Here is a 19,617-nt window from a genome sequence, read left to right on the forward strand (position 1 = left end):
AATAACATTCTTCCTTCAAACAATTTAAATGTCTATCATCAGTGAATCAAGTCAAGAAGTTTTACCAGTCTCTCAGATTGCTTTATTGGGATCTGTCAGGTATTGCCTTTCTTTCAAACATAGCTAGTGTTGTCGCTTTGAAATTCACATAGTTTTTCCCAGATCTTCGCTTAATGTTTTTCCTTACTTTTCTTCGATATCACTCCAACCTTTTGCCAAAGTCTTTTTTTACACTTTCCCAGAGATTCATACAATAGTTTTTCTTTTCTTTGTTGTTTATCAGTCCTTTTTCTTTCAGATCTCGATGCCTCCATCATCGAATTGTACATGACCGGCCCATTTTCCAGAAAGTGAAAGAAATCTCAATCCAGTGTAACTTGTTGCTTACTCTTAATGAAAAGGAGAAAATGTGTTTGATGATAAGCAACTTTAATGTTAGTGGTGATTCTTGTTCTCGCATTACACTTCATATTAAACAATTCACATCACTCTCATTGAGTTAGGTATAAAACAGTCTGCTAGAATTGCAGTTCAACACAACACGAGTTTGTACAGAATTTCTGTAACAGAATGTCTATTTGAATGTGTTGCAGAACAATTGTAAACACACTTTTTATTATAAAATATTATGAATTGTTGTAAGCCTTTAAAATGTTGAATAGACGAAAAAACATTTAAAAAGGTTCATTTTAATGCTGTTTAAGAACTGCATTTTAGTGTTTCTTGAGACTTCTGACTTGTTGAATTTTTGTTAAACAGCAATTGTAGCAGACAGAGTTGATATAGAATGTGTGTAACAGAATGTCTGCTATTGTGTAATATGAAGTGTAATGCGAGAACAAGAAAAACATAATCACTTACAATAAAGTTGCTTATCATCCAACAAATGATATCCTTTTCTTTAAGATTAAGCAACTCATTATATTTGATTGAGATATATTTCTTAAAGTTAAATGAACAACATGATTATCAATAAGTTTGAGCATGGGTGAGCAAACTCCACTAAACACTTCAAGTTCAACTGCAAGTTCACAGAGTAAGAATCACAGAGCCACCAATTTTCAGGATCTTTTTGGAGAATGTCAAATGTATATTGGATTTCCTTGAGATAAGTGATATTCAGGGCAAGAAGAAACCCTATTAGCACAGCAAAGTCATCTGACATAACTCAGGCCATCGTACAACGCCTTCCTCTAACACCACAGCCACATTCACTGTTTCTTTTGGATGAAGATTCGAGGTGATCTCCTTTATGACTATCAATAGTCCAACATTTATTCCTTTCACTGCTTCTTTTGCCTTATTCAGAATAGCAGCGACTTCGCAGCTGCCTGTCGCTTTGGTTGGCGACCTGCTTCAAATGCAGGTCTGTGTAGGTCTATACAGCACTAATACAACCAGCCTCTGAGCGAGCTGAGAGAGGATCTTATGAGCTCTACTGGTGTTCCCATTGGTTGTCGCTCAAGAAAGTCGCTCTTTATTTGCATAAAGTTAAAGCATTCTCAATGCTGCCATGTCCCTTGACACGCCCACCTTGTAGCCAACGATCGCTGTCGCTTGAGTAGACGGAGGTCACTGGAAGTTGCACGCTCTCTGTTGAAATGAATGGTCGCTTGTCACTTTGCCTCTGTGAGTTGCTTGTAGTGTGAATGAGGCTTTCCTCATCAGTTGTCTAACAGAAAAAACAACAACTATGAATTAGAAAAAAAAAAAAAATCACAAAATTTACACACCATCTGAGTTAAAAATTAATCAGTTTTAAACAGAGGTATCCCCACATCAGAAAGCTTGTATGTGAATAACTCATAGTTTCCAGAAGGAAAATGGATTTTAAGTGACAATTTACCTAAAAAAGAAAGTTGTCATTTACTTATCCTCCATATGTTCCAAACCAGTTTCCTTTCAAGTTAGATAGATGAAGAAAACTGACTTCCATAGTATTTTGTTCCTACTATGGAAGGCAATGGCTGTTTATTTTCCAACATTCTTTAGAATATATTTTTTTTAACAGAAAAAAAATTAATTTATAAAAAGTTTAGAACTACTTGAGTAAATAAGAATATAAATGTTTAGATGAACTTTCCTTTTAATCTTTTAATTACTTTATGACAAAATTTCTTTCAATTAAGGACATGATTAAAAATAGTAAAAAATTATTTCATTTATTTCAAAGAACTTTACATACTAGACACCCTCTCCTTGGGGAAATAAACATTAAAATAGTGTTACAGTATCAAAGAAAGCCAACAGAAAATCTTTTGGAAAAAAAAAAAAAAAAAAAAAAAAACAAGGATTAAACCAAATTCACATATTTAATATATTTACATACCTCACAAGTTTTGATGAACTTGATGGTGACTACTTTCCTGCAATAATGAAGGCCAAGCAGGACAACAGCTCTTTTACATTGTTTTGAGCTTTGCAAGGAAATACATGGTTTAAAACCTGTGAACTAGTGGTCACAAGCTGTGACGGGCAATATTGAGCATTAATGTCAAACTCAATGCTTTACTAAGGCAAACTAAAGTCTGCCCGTTACATGTGAAAATGTTTGGTCTGAAAGAGCATATTGTAGGTTAGACACCTCAGTGAGCCAATGTGCGTAAGAGTAAAGTAGGAACTTTATTATTTTTTTTAATTAACGTTTAAGTTTATTATAAAGCCATCTGGAGTTGTTTTTGTCCAAAAAAAAAAAAAAAAAAAAAAAAAAAATCGCCACACAATACCGGACATGAGGACGAGAGAGATTGCGTAAATAAAAAGTACGAAGACAATTGATCGCAGCGTCCGTTTTGATGGCGAGATAAGATATTCTGAGATATTCAAATGACGGACCGCAGCCATACAATTATGAGCCTGTGATCACACCAGCAGACAGAACAGCAGTCAGAGAAGAGTAATTGATCTGTAATGCCATAAGAACATCATCTATAAGTATTAATACTTACCAGTAACAGGAACTAATGAGCATTTAACAGAGTTATGCCACATTGACCCTATTTTTTAATTGTAGATAAGTGAATACAAAACACTAATAACACAGAACGTCTGGAATAATGCAGAAACATGTAAACAAGGTACTTAAAAATCTGTTTATTATACTAAAGGTTTTCAGAGGTTATGTATTAAAAAAACAACAACATCAAATATTAAAACAATTAAAATAAGTTTTAAAATATGTGTTTTTTGGCAACTTTTTGTTTGCAAAAATTTGATCAACAGATCTTATCTGCATTTATGGTTAAATAAACTTCAACCCTAATTCAAGTTCAAATTCTAATTCAACTCAAATTCTTGTTTTTTTTATATAGCACAAAATCATAAGCAGTGTTAATACCAGCATTTTTACTCTTTATATATGTTTAAGTATCTGTGTGAGTGTGTGCATAGTGAAAGAAAAATATTTGATCAGACCCATTTAAAAGTAAACCTTTTTAAATAATTTTTCAGTAAATTGGCCAACATTTATGTGGGTGCCACACTAACATGTCTTTAAAGTGTGCTAAATTGTGAATGCTGTGTAAAAAGATGCCGACAGCCTCATCCTTGTAAACCCACTGGAAGAATCTAGAAAGCAAACGTGGACAGTTCTGCATTCACGTCGAGCCTGTGATGACCTCCAGTATTCCACTGTCAGAGACGCAGTGAGGGTTGATGCATATATGCTGCGGAAATAATGCAAAAGTTTCAATCATCTTTATCAATCATGTATATTTCAAAATTTACCATATGATTTTAATATAACATAATACAGAATACCCAGCCACATTTGCAGACCCCTGGATAGTGAACTGCATACCACCTCACAAATATAGATTGTACCTATTATAAGTTGAGCATGTGTGAACAAACTTACATTTTTCAAATGTTATTTGTTTTTCTTCTACAAGAGGAATTTTCCTCATATGTGAATAAAAGATGTCTTTCCTCATTGAGAGGACAGAACATTTTTTACTCTCCCTTAAGTGGCTCCAAAACTTATTGTCTTTCTTTCTTTTGTTGATCACAAACAAAGATATTTTGAAGAAAGCTGAAAACCTGTAACCACTGACTTCTATAGTAGGAAAAACAAATACTATGGAAGTCAATAGTTACACATTTACAATAGTAAAAAAAGGAAGTCAAAGATAGTGTTTGAGTTTTACATGTCTGCATTATATAGAAATATTCTAGTAATTATTTCCCCCTCTAGCTTTTGTAAACAGATAATACCATGTATAATTGAGATAGGAGAAAAATTTATCTACCTGATGAACGAGGTGAAGGTCTGAGGTTACTCTGTGAGCCAAAGTGAAGCACAGTTGAGCGAGAGGCTGTGGAGAGAAAGCCTTCAGCTCCGGGTCAGCATCACTGCTGCAGATGGGTCTCCCACAGCCTTAAAAACACATCACATGACAATAAATTATTAATTAGCTGAACAAACAAAGTCACTATGCTGTAACTGTATAAGACATTTATAATATAAGCAAATTGATGGTACAAGTAGTTTTATTATATGTTTACATTTTTACATATTTAACATGCTTATGTTACAAGCTAACAGCTGTGCTGTACTGTAGGTTACTCCAACATAAACACATTGTGTTGCTTCAAATTATTCAAATAATCATGCTTTCTGATTTGAAAGTTGACAAATATTAAAGAAAATGAGTTATGTACAGTCATGTACAGTTCTCATTTTCATTGAGCTGCATCTCCAAGGATCCAGGAGCGCGTTTCGCCGTTTCGAGTCAGCTTTTGGTTTTATCGGGTTCATCTCATTTTATGAACAAAAATCAACCAAAATGACAACGGGAAACTTGTGGACTTGATATGCTGACAGGTTTGTGCAGTTCCCATAAACGCAATAATATACCATGATGATAATAAATCACACCAAAACTAACGACCGTTTCTGCTATATGCTACTCTGCTTCATTGTAAACAGTGCGCGCCTGTCAAATAAGTCCCCAGTCTGACGTCACTGGGGTGGTTAGATAAAAAGCGGATTTTCTGAAAGTGGGAAAACAGACACATTTTCCAAAAAATTTGTGCCCTTGCGCTTCGTAAAACATTTTAAAATGGTACTTTATAGTATTTTCACAAGCGATTCTACCTTTTTTTAAAATAGATTTTAAACCTACAATATGCTCTTTAAGGCTTTAGACCTGACCAGTGGTTTTCAAAAAAAGTTACAATGACAGAAATGCATTTTTTTTTTGCAGAAGTACACAAATTATATATCTGGTATTTATATGTTTTACAACAACAACAAAAAAGGAGATAACATGCCTCTTGCACTGGTTTACATGCATTTGCAGTCACATAAATAAACAAGACTGAAGGCCCCCTTAAATCTGATTTATTTTTAAATTATTTTAATGTTAAACACCAGTGATTTTCAACCTTTTTTTGAAAACTCCACACGATTTATTATATGCTGATATTTAAAAAGAAAAAAATAAGTTCAGGGTAAACTTAGTTATATAAGTTTATATAGTTTATATATATTTTGTATTTTCATAAAAAAACTAAAAAATTATGTAATTTACTCTCACTTTATTTGTTCAAAACAAGTTTGAGCTTTTATTTTTATTTCGTTAAACACACAAGCCAATATTTTAAAGTATTAGTAACTAATATTTTAAACTTGTAACCACTCACTGTCATAGTTTTTGTTTCCCGTACTGTTGATGCCCATGGTTACAGGTTTTCAGCTTTCTTTAATATCTTTTTTTGTGGTAAACAGAAGAAAGAAACCCAAACTTGTTTGGAACAAGTGAAGTGTGAGCCATTTTTTTATTTGTGAGTGAAATTACAATAAATTATTAAAAAAATAAGGCACAGACTCTTAGGATTTCTATATGATAGAGACAATGAATTTAAAAATTACTTACCCTAAACTTTCTTTCTGCAGAAATATTGAAGTTGGGCCACTTTATTTCTGTGTAATCTGCATCATATTGGCGCATGTAATGTTCAGTCTCAAAATGTTATAAGTCAAAATAGCCTCAAAGGACATACCCGTCAACATTGGGATGTGAAAATAAGGGCTATGTCCACCATAATATGACAACCCTATTTAGAAAATGCCCATATTACTAAATATGCTCATTTGAAGCTGTTTCGTTGTAAATAAACAGTTAAGTGGTCAGTAATAAGTTTTATTATTATTTACAAAAGAAAAAATAAATAGCATACATTAGCAGCAAATACATTAGCAAAAAGATCAGCTTATTTAATATTAATAGCTATTATAATGAAATAGAATCAATATCAAATCTCATAAGCCGTTTCTTCACTGTATAACTAACACATTCTGAATATAGAGCAGAGAATAAATGATTTATTTAGATTTTTTTAGTTTGATTACATTAATAATAGAGGTGTCACTTTAAAAATCCACACCTCTAACATTATAATTAAAGCATTCATCTGCTTTCCTAACTGTTTATGCTCATTTAGCACGAAATCCAAAAAAACCACCAAGATCGACATCTTTATATGTTATTATTATTAATTATGTGTATATGTCTGTTTAAACACTCACCCAAAACCCAGACTCTTGCTCCTCTTCAAATGGCGTGTACAGAATCAGTTTGGGAAACAGTGTCTTTTCATCATTATAGAGCGCGTCACCTGACAGTCATGCACCATTATATGACTGTTTTGAGACATGCATATGAAGGGGCGACCTCACCTGTAATGAAAAGGAAGGGAATCACGCCGTATTAATGTTTACTTCAAAGTGTTTTCCTACCCTAAACAAGGCAAAAGCACAGAACAGACTCGTATTTAAGAACAATCGACGCCTTCTAGTGGTTCGGCGGTATGGGTTGCGTATAGGGAGGCTCGACTCTTTAATGTTTATTTGCCACCCTTCAGAGAAAGACTAAAAATACAGGAAAAAATAGGGAAAATACCTTTATGGGATGATAGCAGGATAAAACTGTAAAATATGGAAAAAAACAGCAGGGTTGATAGGTAATGTTATGCTCAAAGGACCAGGTGACAGAGGCCATTAATGACTTTCATCCACATTTTGAGGCAAAATTATAATAAAGTTCGATTTTTGACCACTGCTAACTTCTTCAGCAATACTTCAAATCACTCTTAGACAACATTTTTGAAACGTTTAAAAGGATTTTTAAAAGGACTTACCATAAAACTTGCTCGTCTCTAAAGGGGAGAAAATGACAATGCTTTCAGTGTTGACCCCGGAGCATTGTGCGCTTGCACAGGGTAAACGAAGTCTCAGGAGTCAAGTGAACTAATCTATTAGTTGAATCAACTAATTTTTTTCATGTTAAATCAGTGAGTTACCACCATGCTATCCTTTTAATCAACCTAAACTAAAAATCTTTTGTTATCTCAACTACTATAGTGAATCTAGTTGACTTGACAAAAGAAATAACGTTGTGATGACAAATCATGGAAATAATTTTTTTACAGTGTGGGGTTGCATCAGTGGGTGGTTTTAGTCCGAGTGCCCAGTGACACCGTTGGATTTTAAGGTCATATTCGTCGAGTGACAGCTCCATTTTGATAATAGTTTCCACTAAGTCTTGGATATTATTCCCTTCGCTTCCTTCCGGGATTCCAAAGATCCAAATATTATTTCTACGGAAGCGTGTTTCTAGATCTCACCGTTTCTCTTGTAAATTTTCTTGAATATGGATGGATTGATTGAGCATTTCTTTCCTCCCAGCATTGTTCTCCTCCAATTCTCCAACTCGTTGCTCTGCTTCGTTGACCTTTTCTGCGGTTGCGTTTAGGTCCATGATAAGGCCATCCAGTTTTTGATTGACTTTTAATATCCATCCGGAAAGCTTTGATGTCCGTATGTATTGCTGCAATGCTAGCTGACAGGCTATCAGCTATTCCGTCTGTCTTTTTCTTTTCAGGTTTTAATGGTTGTTTTGTCTGCATGTGAATGGCTTCTCTCCAGTGTGGATCCTCATGTGTTTATTAAAGTATGATGATTGGCTGAAACTCTTCCCACACTGAGTGCATGTAAATTGTTTCTCTCTATTGTGGATCATCATGTGTTGTTTAAGGGATGATGATTGGTTGAAACTCTTCCCACAGTGAGAGCATGTGAAAGGTTTTTCTCCAGTGTGGATCTTTATGTGATTATTAAGATTTGATAATTGGTTGAAACTCTTCCCACACTGAGTGCAAGTGAATGGTTTCTCTCCAGTATGGATCCTCACGTGTAGATTAAGGTTTGATGATTGGTTGAAACTCTTCCCACACTGAGAGCATGTGAATGGTTTCTCTCCAGTGTGGATCATCATGTGTTTATTAAGATATGATGATTGGCTGAAACTCTTCCCACACTGAGTGCATGTGAATGGTTTTTCTCCGGTGTGAATCTTCATGTGTCTATAAAGCGATGAAGATTTGCTGAAACTTTTCCCACAATGAGGGCATGTGAATGGTTTCTCTTCAGTGTGGATCATCATGTGTTCATTAAGGTGTGATGAGTGGATAAAACTTTTCCCACACTGAGTGCAAGTGAATGGTTTCTCTCCAGTGTGGATCATCATGTGATTATTCCGTTTTGATAATTGGTTGAAACTCTTCCCACACTGAGTGCATGTGAATGGTTTCTCTCCAGTGTGGATCTTTATGTGATTATTAAGATTTGATAATTGGTTGAAACTCTTCCCACACTGAGTGCAAGTGAATGGTTTCTCTCCAGTGTGGATCCTCATGTGAATCTTAAGTTTGCTTTTGCTTGCCAAACTCTTTCCACACTGACTGCAGGTAATACGACTCTTGTCTCTTACTTTTAAAACACCATCAGTCTCTAAATGAGTTTTGTCCTCAATTTTGACAAGATGTTCCTCCTCTTTACTCTCTTCATACTCTTTAATTTGGTCTGAAAAAAAAAAGTTTAGTTTTTGGTAAATCATTAAAAACTCATCAAAAGCTGAAGTTAAAGGCACTGAAAACATTGGCTACATAAACCTTAATTTTGATGCACATTATATCCTGGGGTCCATGACACACATGTACATTTAAGCAGATTCTTGTATGATTAATTCTAGATCATTTTTAGTCATATTGATGATACATAAATTTGAAAGCTGTAAACGGTCAGTTCTTTTATTTGTATATTTTCGTAATCACAACAAAACAACATGTTTTTGTAAAACTTATAAAGCAGATAGGGAATTCTTTAAGGCAACACCATTATTTCTGCAGCTCTATAGGCGACAACCTGTTGAATTAGTTAGATTTAATAGATTTGTATTCCATATACAAATGTATACAAAATCTACTTTTCAAGCTGTTTGGACAGACGTGTGTAAGTATAGTTTCTAGTTTGTCATATTGTGGTAATATAAACAGACACAATCCTTTTGTTTTTCAATTTAAAAACATAAAAAAAAAAAAAACTGTGGACCAATTGGAGCTGTTTTTTAGATCAACCGCAACTTGATGTAGGAGTGCGGTCCCCCCACCCACCAATATTGATTGACAGTGGCGCGTCACGATCATATCCTCAGTTTCTTGTTTCATGTTAGCCATTTTTAGCATTTGAGTCAAAGCGATATCACTAAAGGTACACCCTTGCTCTATTTTTAAATGCAAGGCTCATTGGGCTCAACACAAGATCAATATTCTCCACATTATTGCTCTAATGGGAATTATTGTTTGTACCTTTTGGTAGGTTTGCAAACATGTGCACTTTTCATTGTGTCTACATTAAACATCAGCCGTTTGCATTTCTCGTGAACACAGAAGCTTCCTGTGATCTTAGATGCAGCTGGAAAAGTGCAAGCGCGTTGCCTCATGTGTGCGTTTCTCCATTAGAAATAAAATAACAAACTTGCCTGCAGGTCACACACCAGAAGCACCAGAAAATATTGGTGGTTTTAAAACCTTGACTTTTTTCAAACCGCGATATAACTTGAAACCTGTTATCGTCCCATGCCTAAGCAGCATAACACTGTTTTTAGGATCTAAAAATATATATATTTTAAAAAGTCTCAGGTAAAAAGATTCCAATGGCGGCACCTGCTGGTACGTGAAGAATATGGTCAATACTGACGAACTTTACACTCAAATGTTTGCATATCGTCAGCATGCTGTAATCCATTTGTTACACAGAAAAAGTCATTTGTAGACTATTTGTTGGCCAGTTGTAGTCAGTGCAATGCTAATCGTTATTGTTCCACTATAATTTGTTTTGTTTCATGTTTTCCCAACACATCATATAGTTTAGAATACTGTACAATGTTTTATAATAATTAATTATTTTAGTGTCCGTTTCATTCAGCATATTTATTATTGGGGCATCCACATTATTTGACATACTGTAAACCAGGCTTCACCAAGTTAAATGTAAGACTTAAGACCAGGGGTCACCAACCTTTTGGAAACTGAGAGCTACTTCTTGGGTACCGATTTGTGTGAAGGGCTACCAGTTATTAAATAACACATTTTTCTTAATTTACTTTTAATTATATGTTATTATTAATAATTAATAATATTCATCTATGTGAAGGCATTGATCATGTTAATGATTTCTCTCAGTAGTTGTCAACAATGATTTAACAAGTTAGATAAATATCAATATGCAACACTTCATTTGTCTGAAATTGTTTTTAAAGTTTTTTTTTTTTAATATATAACTTAAAGTAATTTTCAAATTTACGCCAATGCAAGTGTGATTTAAAAATAATACCTATAAAAATATTAGATGCAGCTTACTCATATGTGGTGCTATGGTGAGCTATTTTTAGAACAGGCCCGCGGGCAACTCATGTGAACCTGGCGGGCTACCTGGTGCCCATGGGCACCATGTTGGTGACCCCTGCTTAAGACCATTATAAATAAAATTTTAGACTCATAAGGCTAAGGAATGTTTCAAATGGCCCAGATGAAAACGATTTTTATTTGTCCTATCAAAAAATAGTATAATTTATTACATTCAATAATGTAATAATAATGAATAAAAATAAATTAAAACATTTTATATATTTCTTAGCAAAATATCTTAAATATTGTGTAAAAACAAGCAAGTTTTACATGTATTCATGCACTTTTTTGAAACATACACTTTTTTAAAAATTAAAAACAAATGTTTTAAACATTTTAAAAAGTATAATAAACTAAATCTATGCACAACAATCTGTCCAAGTTGATCTCCTTAGCAGTGAATACATAAAGCATGTTTAAACAAATGTTATATTAAGGAAAATAATTAAACCAATATAAAAAAATAGAAAAAAATGACATTTCTTTAATAAAAAAATAAACATTTATTGAGATGGATTGTTGATGATTGTAAGGGTTTTGGCCAGATTTTATAGCAAAACATGAACAAAGGAAAATGAAGTCTTGTTTAAAAAGATTTAAGACCTACAATACAATATTTCAGTAAATTTAAGACTTTTTAAGGCCCAACATTTAGATTTTGGAATTTAAGACATTTTAAGACCCTGTGGAAACCCTGTTTAAACACATTAGCCCTGGAAAAGTAGTTATTATAATAATTATGTAATTCTAACTCAGATATCATCTGTGAGAACTAGTAACAACTACTAAAAACAAGTTTAAACCCATAAAGAAATTGATTAAAAAAAAAATAGTGATCAAATGGAAATGAAAAGTACTAAGCCAGTACTAAGATGAAAAGCAACCAGAACTATGAATATACTCAAAAAAGTCTTTTCCATTGCAAATATTAATGTAGCCTATACTCTTTTTGATTTGTTTTATTATTATAATTATTATTCTTTTTCTGTTTATTAACGATGTGGATGTCATAATTGTAAGATTTTGGTATTATTTTGATTGTTAAATATTCAGCATATACAAAAACAAAACTATAAATATATGTATATATACATAAACATACACACACACACATATACATATATATATATATATATATATATATATATATATATATATATATATATATATATATATATATTAGTGCTGTCAAAATTAGTGCGTTAACGCATGCGATTAATTTGAAAATTTTAACGTGTTAAAAGAAATTAAAGCAATTAAAGCAGTTGCAGGTTATGGCTGTCAAGCCGGGATCTTGATGGTTTATTGTGGGTATGTTGTTTACATGAAGAAATCTGTGTTACAAGTTAAACAAAAATTCTAATAAACAATTATATTTTAAATTTCAATAGTTTTTGTGTTGCGTTTACATTAATTTTACATTTGAATAGCCAAAACTACAAATTTCAGTATTTTAAATGCGATTAATCGCAATTAATTAAAAAAAAAGTGCCATTAATTATCTGTTTGTAAAGGCTAAATACAAATAAAAATTGAACGAAAACTTTTTGTACTTTTTTTTTATTTAGAAAAAAATTATAAGAGCCTGGAGGTTTTAAAGACTTTGCAAATTCAGTTTACAGACATTTGTAGGTACAAACATCTTTTGTGTGCGTTCTTGGCAGTTTTTTCTAGTCTTTTTAATATTGTCCATATCAATATCGGTATATTATACCGTATCAACCGAAATTAAGAAATATATTGTGATATATTTGCCATATCGTCCAGCCCTTTAAGAAGGTAGATAAAATGGGAGACTAATACATAATAAGAAGGACAAAAGACATGGGAACAAGTAACAAGAAACACACTTCTTCCTGTCTTTTAATGAGCGTTTATGTGCATTTAGGGGAACTAGGCAGCACACTCAAGGCTGCAAGATAGATTTAATTTACTAGTCTTCTTATTAAAAATATCTGTATGGAAACCAACCTGTTTGTTCCTGCGGATCTTCATGTTTGACTCTGAACGTTTCTTCAATCTTCACATCTTCACTCTCCTCTTTAATAAACGCCATCTTTATAACAGTGTGGAGATTCCCTCTGTTTGGACACTTTATCCTGATTAAAATGAACAAAACAATTAAAATGTTTTTTTTTATAAATAAAACAATGAACAGAAAAAAAAAACTTCTCTTCAACACTTGCTTCAACAGAAATCAGGTAAAAGAGGAAATCCGAGCAAGAAACAATAGCCACAAATTATTAGCTGAATAAAACTGTGTCGCTTCATTTCTTATGATGATGTATACTTAGAAAGGAATGACATTATGCTATTTAATAAATTAAACCTTTATAAAAACACTTATTACACACATTTCTGTTGCTTTAGTCAAACAATAGCCCTCAATTAATGTAAGTGAAATAGTATTACGATGTAAAAAGGGTTAAAATCATTGTCAACAGCAGGTTTGTCATTTAGCATCGGCTGAAAACCTTAACTTTAATTGTCGGTTTATATTTATGTAAAAGTTTTAACACAAACCTTTCTCGAGTTGAATCACAACGCAGTTGCGGCGCAGCCTTATGACGTCACAAGCCACGCCAAAATAAAAGTCTTTTTTGTTTAGCTTACCCCTGGCATCTGTTTATACTATGTATTACTGAGATAATTTCTCTCATTTTATTTTATTTATTTTTTATTTTGTTTATAAATGTTGTGAGATGTATTCTCTTGTACTATTTTGTACATATTTATAATTAAAAATAAATAATAAAATTGTTTAGCTTTTTATTGCCACTTACTGTTGCAGTCATCATGACTAGGGCCAGACGGAATCTGCGGATGTTTTTTGCTATTTCTGCGGAAAATTTTGGTTAAAAAAAATCTGCGGATTTCTGCGGAATGATTTTGGGAGTATCATAACTAAAACCTTAATATGGGAAATTTAAAAAAAATACCTTTTTTACTTTTGTTTAATGTTTAAAATGCAAATCCAATTAGATTCACTTTATTTGGTAAACAAAGCAAGTCTATCATATAATATATCTACTAAAAGACAGAAAATATTACTTTACAAACTGCATCATACTTAAATCCGATTAACATTTTCAATAAAATTACTGTAATTAATTTTAAAACTGAATAAATTTAGATTTACACATATTTACTTAAAGTAAATAAACAGAATTAATGATGGGCTAAAAATCTGCTGAATTCTGTGGAAAATCTGCGGAATTCTGCGCGCGCAGATTCCTTGTGGGCCTAATCATTCATGACTTATTGATACATTTCTCCCTCGTTTTCCACTCCCATATATATATATATATATATATATATATATATATATATATATATATATATATATATATATATATATATATATATTTGTTTCCAAAGCTTAAAGTAGTTTATTCAAGGGTTCTTGCTTGCATGATATATTATCATTATTAAAGAGTAATACTCTTTTTTTTATATACTTTTTTATGATTACATGACAAATTGCACGTCCGTGCTGACTAACATTGCATTTGCACCTAAAATATCATCAAATAAATTACTTTTTTCCTCCGAAATTTGTATTGTTTTGAGGTTTATATGTGTGTTTCTATTTCCATAAGATATATTTATTTTATAATTTTTTTTGTAAATATTTCACGATTTTTGTGCACCCCATCACACTAACTTGTTTCATCTATAAATGATAAACTTTTGTTTTAAAGGACATCACAACAACAGAATTGACATCATATGGGCCCTGCACCCTCCAAGACTAAAAGCAGGAAATTACAGAAATTCATTTTTCTTTTTTTGTTGTTGTTTTTTCTTGTTAGACAGGGTCCGTCAAGCTCAACCCAACCACTCCGTCATGCAAAATAGATAGGGTAAACTTATTTATTTATTTACATTTATAAAGCAAAGTAGAGTAAATTTTATATTGAATGAATGTATTCTAGGTGAGGAACTTGACCACAGGGGAGATTTGTGGTGATTTTTGGATGCACTTTACCACATTGTCACATTTTTTGTTGTGAGTGGGTGGTAAGGGATGTGATGGGGTGGTTCTGCATCCTATTTGAATGTGAAGATGTATGAAATCAAAGAGGGGCAACGCAGTGGTGCAGAAGGCAGCGCTGTCGCCTCACAGCAAGAAGGTTGCTGGTTCGAGCCTTTGCATGTTCTCCCTGCGTTTGCGTGGGTTTTCTCCGGATGCTACGGTTTCCCCCACAGTTCAAAGACATGCGGTACAGGTGAATTGCGTAGGCTAAATTGTCCGTAGTGTATGAGTGTGAGTGGGTGTATATGGATGTTTCCCAGGGATGGGTTGCGGCTGGAAGGGCATCTGCTGTGTAAAACATGTGCTGGCAAAGTTGGTGGTTCATTCCGCTGTGGCGACCCTGGAATAATAAAGGGACTAAGCCGAAGAGAAAATATATTAAATCAAAGATTCTAATATAGGGCTAATCAATTAATTCAGAATTTTCTTTTAATTTAACCCTGTTTGGTCTCTCACACACTTCATTACTTTCTCTTTCACTCTTTCTCTTTTTTAATGTTTAGTCATTCACTCAATATCCCTTACTCAAACATTCATAATCTATCTGGTTTTAATAAAAAAAATTAAATTACATTTTACAACATAATTGCAGACAGATCTGTTTCCATCAAGAGTAGTACACAATTCAGATAAAACATTATTTGACATGCAGCCCAGATAGCAGGCAGTAATCGGCCCGAGCTCGGCTGCCCTCCGGCGCCTCCGGCTCCGACTCGGCATCGGCGAGTGTTATCCGGGCCGAGTGCGGCCCGCAGCTCGCTCGCGCACATGCGGTTGTGATGCGGCTGTAAAGCACTGGCCCGATTCCGATCAACCATATCCGGCCCGAGTCTGTCTGTAGAGTCCTGGCCGCTTCTGGCAAGGACTCGGCTGATGGCAACCGATTAAGTTCTTATTTTATCTAGTAATCTGTTAGCTCCACGTTTAATGATAATTTGAGAAAATATTCATGGTACGATAGCAAAAAAAAAAAAAAAAAAAAGAATATTTAGTGTGGATGGTCGCTATATTTAGACGCAAACAAAACAATATTATTTATAAATAGATTATACATGTCATCTAGAGAAAAACTATGTAAAATTCGCTTATTTTTGAGATAGCACGCTCCTGTGCTGACAGTTTTTTTTTTTAAAGCAGAAGTTGGTTTCATAATAAACACATGCGTGACTAAACTCATGATTCACACTCCAATCCAGACGGTGGCGGTAATGCTCCAAAAAGCTGGTTGTCAACCACCATGGCACGAAGATCACAAGAAGAAAAAGTTTGGTTTTTCAAAGATTCACGTGGATTCTGGTCAGAAAGGTAAGCTTTTTACTGCTTGTGTTCTGTATAATTAGCGAATTTAGAGCTTAAAACATTTCCACGGTGTTTGGTTGTAACAGCGTTTAGTAATTTAAAACAGTTTGATACGAAATGTAACTTGCTTTGAGAAACACGACTGGAGCTAATGTATGCTAACGCTAACAGTTACAAACACGTCTGAAAGTTCCTGTCCCTAACACAATGTTAGATTGTAACGTGTGTAGTAACTGAAAACTATTTTAATTATTTTAAAGAAACATGAAACGAATTTGTGTGTATTCTAACTTTGCGTTAAAGAAAGTTTCTGTAGACGAATCCATTAACTAACAAGGCAAAACGTGTTTTTTTTCCTGATTTAACATTATAAAGTACTGTGGATGTTGAAAAAATCATTGTACAGGCGTATACTTATCCAACAGTATTAATTCTGTGATTATGTGTAAATAAAAACTAATCGTTTTGGATTAATAAAATATTGTTTATCTTGTTTATGCAGTTAGTCACGAAAAATGATCGAAACTCGACTGTTTACTATTCTCTTTAAATTATCCAAGAGAAATATATTACTATGCACTTAAATTTATATGTGTTAGCCTATGTGAATAAATTATATCTTTTGTTCAAGCTGTAATGGTCAGTTAATGTAAAACTGAACGTCTTAAAGCAGATTTTGATGTTTTTTTATGTTATTGACAGTGATAAATTCTGATTTAAATGAATGGGTAACAATGTTTGTTGGTTAAGTCTTATTGTTCTTGTTTAACAAAGGTTAGTGAGATCATTTTGCAGCACATCACGACCAAAGAAGTCAATGGCACACTCTTTTGAACGTGAATAGGCATGTTATAGTTGTGTGCTAAAAGTCCATTATAAGCTGTAAACTGCTGATACATTTTTAACATAGATTGAGCTTTTCAGACATTACATTACTAATTGCTTCACAAACAGCTGAAATGGTTTATTGTTATTGGCTATCATCATCAAACATTTTTCACAAAGGTAGGTTAATCTTCATGGGTACAGAATAATGCATGTGCTTGACCATCTTACAAATCTATGTCTCAGATTCATAAGGCTGTCACTCTGCATGAATCTCCGAATAAATCTTGTGCAACCTTCTGTGTACTGATTATTTACACTATAGGTATTATATGCATTAATTAACTTTGATAGTATTTCAGGATTTGAACTTTTCTTTACGGGAGGTTAACAACAATGTGATATTTCATTATAGATGCATATGAGGAAGCTCGACTCAAACATCCACACGCAACTGTGATTTCTGACTGGTAGACAGATGAGGATGATGATCGCCTGTCATACATCTAAAGACAGAACAGGTTTGTTTGCAATTATTTTAAACACATACTGTCAACATTATGTCATTGATCTATTACAACCTGTGAGTTTTGCCCTGGCACTATACTAAAGTGATGTTTTGTTTTGTAAATGTATCTGATAAAGGGACAGTATAGACACATCTATACTATGATGAAGAAAAATTACTTGGAACAAAGAGGCTGGATAAAAGGCAGGTATGAAGATTTCAGAAATCAAGGCAGCACCACAAGTACCATGACCATCAATGACTATGGCAGAAATCTTAAGACCACCATCAAGATGCACAGATACTGTACATTCCAGTACACCAGGCGTGTCCAAACTACGGCCCGCGAGGCTTTTTATAAATATCAATAGAATCTGGCCCGCTATACAAAAATGAACGTAATTCAATAAATAACCACCGGGTGTCGCTATTACATGCATTCAATTAAGCAGCAGTTCTTGTTATGATCTATATATCTGTCTGTCTGTCTGTCTGTCTGTCTATCTATCTACACACAGTTGAAGTCTAAATTGTTAGCCCCTCATTGATTTATTTCTTCTTTTTTAAATATTTCCCAAATGATGTTTAACAGAGCAAGAACATTTTTACAGTATGTCTGATAATATTTTTTCTTTTGGAGAAAGACTTATGTTTTATTTCGGCTAGAATAAAAAGCGGTTTAAATTTTTTTATGAACCATTTTAAGGTCAAAATTATTAGCCCCTTAAGTCTTCAGAACAAACCATTGTTATAAAATAACTTGCCTAATTACCTTAACTTGACTAGTTAACTTGATTAACCTATAGTTAAGCCTTTAAATGTCACTTTAAGCTGTATAGAAGTGTCTTAAAAATATCTAGTCAAATATTATTTACTGTCATTATGGCAAAGATAAAATAAATCAGTTATTAGAAATGAGTTACTAAAACTAATATGTTTAGACGTGTGGGAAAAAATGTTTAACTCTCCGTTAAACAGAAATTGGGGAAAAAATAAACGGTGGCTAATAATTTAGGGGGGCTAACAATTCTGACTTCAACTGTATATATATATATATATATATATATATATATATATATATATATATATATATATATATATATATATATATATACACACACACACACACACACACACGTGTCTGTGTGATGTATGTAAAATTTGGCCCGCGACAACGTTTGTTTTTTTGCATCTGGCCCTCGGTACACCTATGAACATTTACAGTCTTTGTTCTAGTGCAGTTTGAGATCATGACAGAACTTATTGCATCTCGTGATGTCTTTGTAAGAATTGAAGACATCACTAAATTTGTTAAGGTTTAATGCAGCTAGAAAGTAAAGATCAACTAGAGAATATCAGCAGTGTCTAACCCACTGTTGTATTTACAGAAGTTGTATGAGAATAAGCTACAGGTTGATTTATACTAATCTGTTATTTTTCTTTTTTAGCACGACTGACTGAAGTTTTAAAATCATGCAACGTCATAAAGCAGCAGCTGGGCCTGATTCTCACAAAACCAAAACAGACGTGATGAAATTCCAGATGTAAACACATTTGACCTTCCTTTGGCCAATTTGATTTGGAAAAGCTTGAAAATCAACTAAAGGAGCAGCCTGAACAAATGAAGAAACTGGTAAGTTCAAGCTCTTGCTCATTTCAAAGTGTTTTAAGTTTATTTGTTTTTTTTTATTGTTTTTTTTTTTTTTGCTTCGTAGGTAGCCTACTTTTTTCCTACTTTTTTCTTTTTTTTTACATTAGTACTTGTTCACTACTAATTATCTGTTTATCTTTTAATCACAGATGGAGTGAAGACAAATGTCCATAACACGCCACTGATAAAGAAGTGGAAAAATGCATTACAAGGTAGCTACAACTTGCCCCTGACAGGGATGGAGGAAGAAAGAAGAGAAAGCTAATGTGTCAAATGTCTACATCACTATTTTGTTTTATTTTTTAAACAACATTTTAAGTGTATTAGGATGTTCCCTGATACTTGAACAATTTGTTTCTTTCATTTGCATTTATATATATATATATGTATATGTGTATATATGTGTGTGTGTGTGTATATATGTATGGTATGTATGTATGTATGTGTGTGCGCCAAATTCTGAAGAAACATCTTGATACATTTTTAATAAACGTAATACAAATAAAATTATAAATATAAAATTGCACAAGACGTGTATATATATGAAAT

The 19,617-nt window shown here is 33.1% G+C and overlaps 1 protein-coding gene and 1 long non-coding RNA gene across 14 annotated transcripts; one reads left to right on the top strand and one right to left on the bottom strand.

The window, feature by feature from the left end:
* Positions 1-59: 59 nt before the first annotated feature.
* LOC101886712 (uncharacterized) lies at positions 60-13,328 on the bottom strand. Of its 13 annotated transcripts, none has more exons than XM_073947819.1 (8): positions 13,273-13,328; positions 12,721-12,848; positions 7,627-8,863; positions 6,903-6,928; positions 6,526-6,679; positions 5,877-6,080; positions 4,248-4,375; positions 3,081-3,665 (listed from the first exon to the last, which is right to left on the bottom strand). In XM_073947819.1, exons 2-3 carry the CDS (start codon positions 12,803-12,805, stop codon positions 7,887-7,889), a joined length of 1,062 nt encoding a protein of 353 aa, XP_073803920.1. In that variant the 5' UTR covers positions 12,806-12,848; positions 13,273-13,328; the 3' UTR covers positions 3,081-3,665; positions 4,248-4,375; positions 5,877-6,080; positions 6,526-6,679; positions 6,903-6,928; positions 7,627-7,886. The 13 variants fall into 13 exon arrangements, with proteins under 13 accessions (XP_073803921.1, XP_073803920.1, XP_073803915.1 ...); XM_073947814.1 differs by having other exon boundaries at positions 7,141-8,863; XM_073947820.1 differs by lacking the exons at positions 5,877-6,080; positions 6,903-6,928 and adding an exon at positions 60-1,672 and having other exon boundaries at positions 3,559-3,665; positions 6,530-6,679.
* Positions 13,329-16,019: 2,691 nt separating this feature from the next.
* Positions 16,020-19,350, top strand: LOC141381710 (uncharacterized). The gene is made up of 5 exons (XR_012402327.1): positions 16,020-16,090; positions 17,325-17,430; positions 17,555-17,625; positions 18,866-19,050; positions 19,218-19,350. It is a non-coding gene; the product is annotated as an uncharacterized lncRNA (long non-coding RNA).
* The last annotated feature ends 267 nt before the right edge of the window (positions 19,351-19,617 follow it).

The sequence above is a fragment of the Danio rerio genome, chromosome 4 (genome assembly GCF_049306965.1).
Source record: "Danio rerio strain Tuebingen ecotype United States chromosome 4, GRCz12tu, whole genome shotgun sequence".
In the NCBI taxonomy this organism is placed as follows: domain Eukaryota; kingdom Metazoa; phylum Chordata; class Actinopteri; order Cypriniformes; family Danionidae; genus Danio; species Danio rerio.